We start from the raw sequence: 12,735 nt of genomic DNA, 5'->3' as shown, positions 1-12,735 counted from the left end.
AGGGAGGAGAGGGATTTATTGGTTTTTGGGTTTTTTTTTAAAGATTTGTTTGTTTTATATATATGAATACACTGACACACCAGAAGAGGGTAATCAGATCCCATTACAGATGGTTGTGAGCCACCATGTGGTTGCTGGGAATTGAACTCAGGACCTCTGATAGAGCAATCAGTGCTCTTAACCACTGAGCCACCTCTCCAGCCCAGATTTATTGTTTTTAGGTTATACAGCTTAGGTTTTGTTACAGCATCTTGGAAGGACCAAGACACACTCTGCCATAGTCGACAATGTCCTTCCAGTTGATTTGACTAAATTAGCAGCAGATCCCATATAGAACTCTCAACTCTCATGTCACAGAAAGCACTTCTGCAATCTGGATAAACAAATTCGAAACCTTTCAGAATGCTATATAGCACATCCGACTCATAACCCTGGGGACTCAATGGAGACCTGCTCCGGTCAAGTGTGCTCGCTGGAACTAAATGTGAAATGTCTACCCTCAGTTCCATGCATTAAAGAGAAGGTCTCTAAATTGGAGAGGCGCTAGAAGATTTAGTACAGTGGTTCTCAACCTCCCTGATGCCTCGAGACCCTTTATCACAGTTCTTCATGTTGTGGTGACCCCCCCCCCAAAAAAAACATAAAATTATTTCATTGCTACTTCGTAACTGTAACCTTGTTTCTGTTTTGAATTGTGATGTTAATATCTGATATGCAGGATATCTGATATGTGACCCCTGTAAAAGGAGTGGCGACCCACAGGTTGAGAACCATTGCTTTAGGAGGCAGGCCCTGGCTGTAGGAACTCGATGGTGGGGACAAGTCTTTGTGACTGAACCTTGTCCTGTGTCCATCCCATCTCACCCTGCTGATGGTTAAGCTCCAGGCTGACTTTGCCCTGAATCTGAGGATCACAAGCATTAAGGCCTCTATCTAAGACCACACCATACAGCCTGGACCCTGAGCAGCTACTTGTCAATCGAGGGTATGCAGTTCACACACCACTAGACTCCACTTATCCACCCAGGTAGGAGATGCCCGCTAATGCAGATGGAATTATGAACCAAGTACATGAAGCAAAATCCAACCCCATTGTGGGCTTGCCACAGACAGGCCACATCAGGACTAAACCGTAACTAAGAATAAATACATGCCCAAACATCTGTCAAAATAATACCTAATACCTTGTAAATCTTGTATAATTCATCCTTAAAAGTGAGTCGGGAAATAGGTAATACCCTTAGTACTCACTAAAATCAAGTAAATATTCTATCTTTAGAAGCCAATGTGTTCTTTTTTTAATCCACTCCCAAGTACCATTCGATAGAACAATGATTTTTTTTCCATCTCAATGAGGATGAGCTAAATGTGACCTACACCAAAATGATCTCCAACTCCAGACACCAGGCATACCAAAAACTACTCCCACCAGCTATGGGGTTATCATGAGTCATAAGAGCTCTACCTACACACATGCCTCAGCCAAGAAGATACATCACCCAACCTTGGCAGGATGCAACAGGCTAAGCCATCCTTCCTCCTCCTTCATTTTTTAATGAAAGAATGGAAATTGAGCCTAGAGTCCGAGCTATGTGTACAGCCCAGATAGGACTTCATCTCTTCACTCCATAAAAAAGATATTACCAACAGGTGGGGGCAGTACAGGTGGGCAGTGGTGGCACACACCTTTTATCTGGCACTTGGGAGGCAGAGGCAGGCAGATCTCTGAGTTCAATGCCATTTTGGTTATAAAGTAAGTTCCAGGACAACCAAACTAAACAGAGACACCTAGTGAAAACAAAATAAAACAAAACAAAACCAAAAACAAACGAAAGAACAAACGAAAAAGCTATTGCAATCAGATTTCTTGAGAAAGCACGCATAAACATTCTGGAAACCCGGGACATCGTGACCTTATCTTTATCTATGATGTGAAATAATAGATCAAACTTGGTGTGAGCCAGTGACTCGGTTACTAAGAGACAAGTCAGCAAGTACCTGGGAGAGCAGGCTGTAGGTGGACACCGGTCTGTGGCCTCCTGAGTCCCTGGGCCTGGAGCTGTAGCCTGGGTACCAGTCCCACTCACAGGGAGAAGAGAGTAAGGCAGGACTCCGCGCCCTGGAGAAGACGGATTGGTTAGATCTAAGAGTTCACCCTCAGCCCGATGAGCTCCTGGAGAATACACGGACGTCTGAATATCATAGCTCATCCAGGATGGCAATAGACACAGACTTATACAGCAGGCACTGTCCTCTATCGCACAACACCCAACATCTATTTCTCTTTTAAGATTAATTTACTTTAGGTATGTGAGTACACTGTCACTCTCTTCAGACACACCAGAAGAAGGCATCGGATCCCATTACAGATGGTTGTGAGCCACCATTTGGTTGTTGGGAATTGAACTCAGGACCTCTGGAAGAGCAATCAGTGCTCTTAACCGCTGAGTCATCTCTCCAGCTACCCCCACCCCTCAACCAACACCTATTATTCCCCCCACCCCCCAAAGAAACCCAGCATCAATTTTCTCCTGCCCTCTGGGCCCAGGCAATCACCAATCTCACTTATATTTCTAGAGGGTTACCTGATATTTTTTAATCTTTTTTTAAAAATGTATTCATTTTTGTTTCATGTATATGAGTTTCTGCTTGTCTGGGCACCATGTGTATGCAGTACCTAAAGGGGCCACAAGAGGGTGGTGGAGTCCCTTGAACTAGCATTAAAGTAGGTTGCAAGAATCCTAGTGTTGGTGCTAGGAACTGAGCTCCGGTCCTCTGCAAAAGCAGCTCTTCACCACTGAGCTGCCTCTCCAGCCCTCAATGCCCCATTACTTCTAGCAGCCAAATAGCATCCCACCATAAGGACATACCACAATCAATCTATTTATGAGAGAGATGCTGGGCTAGGCCCGGCCCACCTGAGCATAATCCCCAAGTACAAGAATTTCAGAGATTTTTTCTTTCATGTGGATGGAGGGAGGGGTGGAGGGGGAACTCAGCAGATAAGAACACAAGTAAGAAGTAGAAAAACCTTTGTCCCCTTTAACGCGGGGTCTCAAACTCACAATCCTCCTCTTCCCTCCCATCCAGGGCTGGGATTACAGATGTGTCTCCCGGGCCTGGTAAGAAAACTTTAATATGGTAAAATGTACCTAAAATGTTGCATTTTAAAGCACGAAAAGAGAAAACACTTGAAACTACAAAGGGGTTTGTATGACTTCGGTAAAACTGGCTGATAGCTTTGAATCTATGTTCCTGACCACCAGCATCTCAGGAGACAGGTCCTTTGTATCTCTCAATACAAAAACATTTAACCCTACACAGGCCTGCCCACCGCCACAGGGCGACTGGACTGAATCCGCTGAGGCAGTCCCGGGGAACCCTGCACTGGGAGGGAGAATGTGTTCTCTGGCCGCTTCTGGGCCCATTCTTCTTTCTGTGGCACAAAAAGATATGGGCTATGGTCATTAAGCTCTCTCCTTCCTAGACCGCCAAACTAGAAGTGAAGGACGGTGTTGATTTTGTTTGTTCAGGCAAGAGGCCTTCCCCGTCCCTACCCCTCCCCCACCCCCACCTCACCCCCCAGCTCGAAGAATCAGCAGGAAATGTAGGCTGAGGCTAAGCCGAGGTCATCTGGACTTCCTACAAAGCAAGCCGCAGATGGAGCCCAGCCCATTCATAGTTTCTATTATTACTTCCAAAGATAAATAAACTGGCAAGCAAATCAAGGTACACTTGGTTGCCTTTGGCCTGAATGTGAAGTTTTTTTGTTTTTTTTCTTCCTGCAGGTATCAGGTCTAAACAGTTTCTTCTAGAGAAACGTCTTGCTTTTTAACATACTTTTTTGTGAATCTAAACATCCTGGATTTAACTTACTTTTTTTCTTTTTTCCTTTAATTTGGAGACAATCTCATGTAGTCCAGGCTGGCCTCAAACTTTCTCTATAGTTCTTGCCTCTACACGCCAGCACACCCAGTTCATGGAGAATATTCACGGGAAATTTTACCTGTGCAGCCAACAATCTACCTTCCTACCTCTGAGATCTTGAACAGTTTCTGGGAGAGAAGGAATGAGGATAGAAAGCCAGCAGGACAATCCCAAAGTACAAGGTCTCAAGACACAGGGCAAGTGCAATGGAAAGTGTGACTCTGGATGCTGCTCCCTGTGTGAGCCATGAACCAAGCCCCCATCAGCACCACCTGTGAGTGTGATGCAAATGCAGGACAACAGGTTGAAGAAGGAAGCCTGCCTGCCAAGAGTTCAAGCCCAGCTGGGGCTACACAGTAAATCTGTGTCGCAAAGAACAGGGATGGTGGGGCTGACAGGTGGACGGACAACCTGAATCTACATTTTAGCAGAGCGATTAACATATAAGCTAAAGTTTACAAAATAAGACATTTGGGGGCTGGAGAGATGCTCAGTGGTTAGGAGCACTGGTTGCTCTCCCAGAGGAACTGGTTCTATTCCCAGCACCCACAGGACAGCTAACAACTAACTGTACTTCTGGCCACTGTAGGTACTGCATACACACAGTAAACCTGCAGGCAAAACACCAATACACATAAAAAATAAAATTAATTAATTAATTTAAAAGAGAAATAAGGGGCTGGAGAGATGGCTCAGTGGTTAAGAACACTGACTGCTCTTCCAGAGGTCCTGAGTTCAATTCCCAGCAACGACATGGTGGCTCACAACCATCTGTAATGGGATCTGATGCCCTCTTCTGATGTGTCTGAAGACAGCTACAGTGTACTTGTCATATAAATAAATAAATAAATAAATAAATAAAATCTTTTAAGAGAGAGAATAAGATGTTGAAGTCTGTGAAAGATGAAGAACTAAAGAATGAAGTTAGGGGCTGGAGAGATGGTTCGGGTGACTAAGAGCACGTGTTGCTCTGGTAAAGATACTGGGTTCAATTCCCGGCACCCATATGATGGCTCACAACCACCAATAATTCCAGTCAGTCATAGGGAATTACCCTACTCTGTCCAACGCCCTCTTCTGTCTCCCAAAGGCACCAGGCACACATGTGGTGCAGATATATATGCAGACAAAATGCCAATACACATAAAAATTAACCAAAATCAATTAACACATAGACAAGAAATCAACCCTCTTAGGATACCCAGAAAGGGAGGTCACTGAAAGACCCACAACGTGAGGACTCCCTCACGTTCTGACTCAGGAGAGGCGACACCCCAAAATCACCCACAAGAAACGATCTTGCTGCAACTGCAAGAGGATTTTTATTCGAGAGCGTTCTCGGGCCCTTGGTTATACACCACGCAGGGGTAGAGGACCATGGCGCGCTGAGTAGCTGAGTAAGGGGGTATTTAAAGGAAGAAACCACAATTCATGGAGGTGGGGAGGGTGTTGTTGGAAAATACCAAAAATACCAGTTAAGAGTCACAAGGAAGTATAAAGTCACAAGTGTCAGGTTATCTCTCAAGACAGTTTCTAAGAGCCCCTAACAATCTAAGAGCCCCTAAAGATAGCACATTTGCATTGCAGGTTTCAGTAATGGTCAGGGTGCCATTCTTTGAATTGAACCCAGGAAGCGGGTAGGTGGAGGAATGTCGCTATCTGTTTTATGACCAGTACCTGGAGCACTAAGCCACAAAGGCTACACTCCCAAGCCTGGGCCCAAAAGCCTCAAATTTTGTTTTTACTTTGCTATACTTTTTTAATACTTCTTCAGTCACTAAGCTTAGTGTGAGATGAAAGTCTGGTCCCAACAAAGGTGTGTGGAAATAAGGGAAACTACATCTTGTTTTGGTGAATTCAAAGCAGTGAGCCCTCATTCATGGGAGGAGCAGGTCACTCCTTAGGACAATGCGGGCAGTGCATCAGGCCTGCAGGAATGTGCTGCTCAGAAGCAAAGAGTAACACCAGAGGGTAACTTTGTTTATGAAGGACCAGTTTGTAACAAATGGTTTTGTATCATTTAGGGAGACAAGGACCAGAGAGGAAATGGTTCTCCTTATGAGACTTATTCATCCCAGTTGCTAGGAATCTCTAAATAAACTACTAATCTGCTAGTTTAGGGGTGAACACCATCACAAGCCGTCCTGGGCCAGAGAGTAAAGACATGCAGCTTGTGTCTGAGGACCAAGCCCTCTGTAATGATGACTTTAATGAGGCTACTTCACGATCTAACAAGTAAAGACTAAATTAGAATTCAGAAACGGAAAATACACAGACCACATGTCATAGCTCCCAATTCCCTGACTCTGGGTTCAGAACGAGCATCCCTGATTCAGTTTTAACAAGCCCAGACTTGTCCTCAGGCTCCTCGACAGCCAGACTCTCCAGTGGCCCCCATCACCTGGCACCTGTGTGCCACAGAAACTAGTGGCCTCCCCAACAGAGGATCTCACCAGCTCTATACAGTTCTGCTCCTCTTAGACCAAGGTCTAAGCTTCATTCATTGTGGCCACACTCAGAGGCTCCCTCCCTCAAGAATCAGTTTGGGGGCTGGAGAAATAGCTCGGTGGTTAAGAGCAAGTTCTCCTCTTTCGAGGAGCCAAGTTCCGTTCCCAGCATGCATTTCAAATGGCTCATAGCTGCCTGCATCTCCAGTTCCAGGAGGATACAATGCCTCTACCCTCCAAGGGCCCCTGGAACTACATGCATATACCACACACACACAATATATAGTTAAGGGGAAGGGGAGAATGAAGTAATTATATTTTAATTTTTTAAATAAAGAGAAATAACAACTTCAGGACTGAAGCGATGGCTCTGGGATTAAGAGCATTCGTTGGCTGCTCTTCCAGAGAATCTAAGTTCAATTCCCAGCACCCACATGTGGCTTACAACTCTCTGTGACTCCAGTTCTTCTGGGAAATACAACATCTTCTTCTAGCCTCTATGGATACCGGGCATGCCTATGATATATAGAAATACACACAGGCAAAACACACACACACAAATACTTTTTTTAAATTAATTTTTAAAAATTAAAGAAAATAAATTTGATAGAACTCCAGTAAAAAATACTTTTTTTTTTTTATTGGTTTAGTTCTTCAAGACAAATTTTCTTGGCGTAGCCCTGACTGTCTTGGAACTAGCTCTGTAAACCAAACCAGGCTGGCCTCAAACTCACAGAGATCCTCCTGCCTCTGTCTCCTGCTGGGATTAAAGGTGTGAGCCACCACTGCTTGGTCTAAAAATAAATCTTTAAAAAAAAAAAAAAAGAAAGAAAGAAAAAGATGCTAGTGTGATACTATCCACCTTATATCCAGTACTCAGGAGGCTGAGGCCAACAGACTTGTGTGAGTTTGAGGGTAGCCTGAACTGCGTAGTTACTTCTTAGACAGTCAGGCTACACAGAGGGAGCCTTTCTCAAATAACAAAAAAGAAACAACAGCAACAGAAAATCTGTTTTTCGGGCTGGTGAGATGGCTCAGTGGGTAAGAGCACCCGACTGCTCTTCCGAAGGTCAGGAGTTCAAATCCCAGCAACCACAGGGTGGCTCACAACCATCCGTAACGAGATCTGACTCCCTCTTCTGGAGTGTCTGAAGACAGCTACAGTGTACTTACATATAATAAATAAATCTTAAAAAAAAAAAAAAAGAAAATCTGTTTTTCATTACAGCACGACTTCTCCACACTTTAGGAAGATAAACAGTACGTGATATAATAATAAGTAGTAATGTCTCCAAAGTCAATTGCAGGCCTGAATTAATAAAGGGGGGGGTAGCTGAGTCACAGTGTGTGGAGCAGTTGTGCTATGCCCGGCAGGATAGAGGTAGGCATGCCCTGGTCTTTCTCCACTCGGTGCCAGCACCAACCTTGAATTCTAACAACCAAAAATGCTCCAGCACAGTACAAAACGTCCCCTGGGAGTAGACAGCAAAATTCTTCTCCTCTTCCTATGCTGAAAAGTACTAACTTCCATGACTCTAGAGATTCTCTTCAGGAAGCATAACTATAAATAATCCACTCGTGTTTCTATATTTTCTATGTCTTCCATAATGAATGTATATTGAAGCCGGTGATGTTAATTTTTAAGGAGAAATCCCACCCACGTGGGATGGTGACTGCTGCTGCGTAACTCACGCAGCTTAAAAATAAAATTCAGGACCCTAAAATTACTGTCTACCCTGCAGGCACCTGCAGGCACCAGCTGTTTATCGTGCGAAGAAACAGAAGAAGGGCCTTAGAAATGTTTGCACTAAGACCTATGACCCTACTACACAAAGAACTCAGCTTTCCTCCAGCATGGCAAATCAGTGGGCTGGACAAAGAATGGGAGCAGGGAGACTAGTTTCAGGTCAAATATCCCTGCACTATAGTCATATGCGCACACTTGTGCACACACACACCGCATATGCATACGCATTCACACACACACACACTCACGCCAGTGCTAGGAATGGCTCTCACCATCCTTCTAGCCAAGTGTTAGAATACTGAGGCCACAACCGCCAACATATAATACACCATAGTGAAAAACATTTGTACTATACAGAGAGAGAGAGAGAGAGAGAGAGAGAGAGAGAGAGAGAGAGAAAGAAAGGAGAGGAGAGGAGAGGAGAGGAGAGGAGAGGAGAGGAGAGGAGAGGAGAGGAGAGGAGAGGAGAGAAGAGAAGAGAAGAGAAGAGAAGAGAAGAGAAGAGAAGAGAAAAAGTAGCTATGAACACAGAATCAGGCCCCGGGAGGTGGCTCAGCAGGTTAAAGTGTTTGCCATGTAAGGGCAGTAGGGAAGAATGTATTACTCACGAGGGCTGTCTTCTGACCTCTACATGTGGGCTATGGCCTGGATGCCCCAAGGCACACACACTTAGAACATTAAAAGGCTAAGTAGTAAAAGAGGTTCTAACACACCCGTTACTTCATCTTCTTGGGTGTTCAGTTGTCTGCTTCAGATATTGTAAAATCTGTTTGAGAGCACTATACGAATCAAGGAAGAAGGAAAAACCATGCTCGGTGCTGAACTTAACGCTGTCATCTCCACAAGATCTCTCTCTCTCTCTCTCTCTCTCTCTCTCTCTCTCTCTCTCTCTCTCTCTCTCTCTCTCTCTCTCTCTCCACACACACACACACACAGCCAAACTGGTTTCCATCATTAGGAGAGAAGCCCAGGCCTCTGCTTACCCAGGGTGCTGCCAAAGGTTTACGTGTCTCCGGCTCTCGGGTAGGAGCTCTCTTTTGTTAAGTGGGGTGATACCCACGGCCGCTTCCAGAATAGCTATGTATTTCTTGTACCTCATCTTATCTCTCTCGGGACACCGTCCCATAGATTTTGGTCACTGTTCAACTACAGCAACTCAGCGTTTGCTCTGCTCAATGCTCCTGCCCCGTCTCTACTGTGCTCTGTGTCTCCTTGGCTGGACCTGTCCAATCATCGAAGGTAGGGGGTGTGGGGAAGCCAAGCCAGGGCGGACGGAAAGAGATCCCACAACGTCAGTATTAGGTAAAGCTAACGAGTCTGCAAAAAGCACTAACAGAAATGATCTGCAGGGATGAGGGTGGCTTTAAACACAGCATCTAATGTACACTCCCCGATTAATCCGCACATAAATCTTTGAGGCCACTAATCCTTCACGTACTAATGGCGTAAGATTGATCTCAGGACCTGTAGTAATTGGTCAAAAGCCTACTTGCCTGTGGATGTATTAAAATCAGGAACAGATTTGCTCTTTCTGCAAATCCCTCCGGGAAAGCTGTGCTTTGGCAAATGAGGAAGGAATTCCATCTGCCATTTTATAGCAATACACCTTGGCTATGAACTGCTTGCTTGGGCCAACAGCAAAGTCTAATTAATTGCAAACAATTCTGTTTGTTTGGTTTGGTTTTTATTTTTTTTTTAATTTGAATGACTATTTTTATCTTTTTTCTTTTAAAAAGACTATCATATTAATTTGTAAATAAGGTGTCATCATGGTATCTTCAGACTGTTTCTTTTATGATTACTAATTTGTTTTGAGACAGGGTCTCACTAGGTAGCCCAGACTGGCCTTAGATTCGTGGAGATTCTCCCAGCTCAGCTTCCTAAGTGATGAGATGACAGGCCTGTGCAGCACATCTTGTCTATTCTTTCTTAGGATATTTTGAAATATCATAAAACTCAAGACAGGTAAACCCTGTTCGAATAAAAATATTCCAAACCTGGGGCTGGAAAAATGGCTCAGTGTTTAAGAGCACTGACTACTCTTCCAGAGGTTCTGAGTTCAATTCTCAGCAACCACATGGTGGCTCATAACCATCTGTAATGGGATCCGATGCCCTCTTCTGGTGTGTCTGAAGACAGCTACAGTGTACTCATATACATAAAATAAATAAAATCTTTAAGAACAGCAAAAAAAAAAAAAAAATCTGGACTAGAGATACTTAGAAACCACATCCCTCCTCCTTTTTTGTAAGACTCCCCTTTGAAGGGCCTTCCTCACTCTCTGCTCTCATGGTAAAGTGGACCGCATCCAATGATGGCTCATGGTACACATGATCCGGACCTGATCACTAGTCTTTTCTGAGATGAATATGACTTTAAAAGAGGAATGCCAAGACAGGAGATGGCTCAGAGGTTAAGGGCACGTGTGGCTCTTGCAGAGAACCTGAGTTCAGGGGACGTGATGCCTTCTTGTAACCTCCATGAGTACCCGGAATGTGTGTAAACATGGTCCACATATACATAAAATCAAAACACTCCTATACTTAAAAGAAAATAAATAAATCTTTAAAACAGCAAAAAAAAAAAAAAAAAAAAAAAAAAAAGGACTGCCTTCTTGCATTAGAGTCAGTAACAGAAGCTGGCAGGGAGACAAGACTGTTAGCAGCCACACGTCCTACCTCATGGTAGGACAAGAGGTCGAGAAAAACAACATGGGAAGAAACGGCATCCTTTGGGCTTCTAGATTCATCTGTGTGTAAGGCACCGGCCATTCCAGGAGATTGGAGAGGGAGAGGGGGAGGGAGAAGGAGAGGGGGAGGGGAAGGAGGTAAAGAGAGGGGGGAGGGGAGAGAGAGAGAGAGAGAGAGAGAGAGAGAGAGAGAGAGAGAGAGAGAGAGAGAGAGAGAGAGAGGAAAACTGGCTGAGAATACAGTTCAGTTAGTAGAGCACTTGACCAGCACACACAAAGTCCTGGGTTCGATTCCCCACATAGCACAAACTGGGTTTTGAGCACAAATCTACAGTCCTAGTAATCAGGAGGTGGAAGCAGGAAGATCAGAAGTTTCAGGCCACCCTTGGCTACACAGCCTGGGATCCATGAGAACATGCCCTCAGTTCTCTTTTCCCAGCCGTCAAGAACCACGCTGTCCTTCCTTGTCTAAGAAAACCCACATATAAAGGGAAAATAAAACCAGGAGGAACCATCCACTAGCGGTTCCGATCAGCACAGGCGTCTCAGCCTCCTCACCCCCTCCTCTCATGAACTCTACTTCTATAAATGTTCTATGTTCAAAAGCTTTTCCTAGACTTTGTCTCTCTCTGTCTCTGTCTCTCTCTCTTTTTCTGTGCGCCACCCCCACGACTTAAATTAGTAGTCTCTCAAACTCCTTGGAAATCAATAAGAAAACATTAAACCATGTGTATTTTTTTTTTTCCTGACAGTGTGACCAAATACCTGACAAGAACCACCTTGAACGAGAAAAGGTTAATTTTGGCCCATGGTTCAGAGGCTGGGGTCCATCTTGACAAGGGGACATGTTGGCAGCTTGAATCAGACAGAGGGAAAGCTGGTACCCAGCTGCCTTTACCCCTTTCCATGTTTTGCTTCAGTCCGGGACCCTCGTCCATACGAGGACAACGAGACGACACGACACGACGACACTAGACGACGACTATGATGATAATGATGATGCGACGACAACGACGACACATTCAGGGTGACTCAAGTCAACCACTGAAACTTTCCATTTCCACATATATTTCCTTAATTTTTGAATGTTTATGGGCTATGAAATGAAACGCTCAGTGCTAGATGTGGGATACCTCCTTTTTATTGACCAGGACATATGTGACTGCCATTTCTGTTGGTTGCCTACCATCACTAGCTGGACAGACCCTCTTGCTGAAGACACAATAATATAGTCTGCTGCAGGACATAGAGACATCAAGCTGTAGCTGGTTTTGCCAGCTAGCTTTCATGGTGCTGTGGGGTGATGTGCAGGCTGCTGGGGAGGCAGGGTGTCAACAGGACTACCCAGCAATGAAGACTGTACAAAATTGACCTCTCAGCCAAGATGCCTAAGTGGCCATCACTAGTGCCACAGTGGCATGAAGGTCATAGGGCATCATGGTTTATATATGCTAGGCCCAGGGAGTGGCACTATTAGGAGGTGTGGCCTTGTTGGAGTAGCTGTGTCACAATGGGCATGGGCTATAATACCCTAGTGCTAGCTGCCTGGAAATCAGTATTCTGCTAGCAGCCCTCAGATGAAGATGTAGAACTCTCAGCTCCTCCTGCACCATGCCTGCCTGGATGTTGCCATGTTCTCACCTTGATGATAAAGGACTGAACCTCTGAACCTGTAAGCCAGCCCCAATTAAATGCTGTCCTTTATAAGACTTGCCTTGGTCATGGTGTCTGTTCACAGCAGTAAAACTCTAACTAAGTCATGGGGGTAACCAATTGCTTTCTGAGTGATTTGAGGCCTGCTCCACAAGATAAATTCATACCTATTCATACTATAAACCTACTCAAAAGCTCCTGGCTCAAAAAGTTATAGGCCCTAGGGTTCAACCCAATATGTTTGTACCTGTACACTAGTGCTGGTCCCAACT

The 12,735-nt window shown here is 44.7% G+C and overlaps 1 protein-coding gene across 4 annotated transcripts in view; it reads right to left on the bottom strand.

Annotated features, from left to right (window-relative positions):
- Tjp2 (tight junction protein 2) overlaps window positions 1-12,735 on the bottom strand; it is a 147,743-nt gene that overhangs the window by 96,953 nt on the left and 38,055 nt on the right. For 3 of the 4 annotated variants that reach the window (XM_085834175.1, XM_085834177.1, XM_021151541.3), the window contains exon 2: window positions 1,999-2,119. The exons of the other annotated variant lie outside the window; for it this stretch is intronic. In XM_085834175.1, the coding sequence (XP_085690301.1) occupies window positions 1,999-2,119 (121 nt within the window). The remainder of the gene's footprint in view (window positions 1-1,998; window positions 2,120-12,735) is intronic. 4 annotated transcript variants of the gene reach the window in all.

This window comes from Mus caroli, unplaced genomic scaffold (assembly GCF_978045245.1).
Source record: "Mus caroli unplaced genomic scaffold, Mus_caroli_1 scaffold_20, whole genome shotgun sequence".
Taxonomy (NCBI): Eukaryota; Metazoa; Chordata; class Mammalia; order Rodentia; family Muridae; genus Mus; species Mus caroli.
Note: the sequence above shows the minus strand (reverse complement) of the source record. Positions and strands in the feature narration are given on the sequence as shown.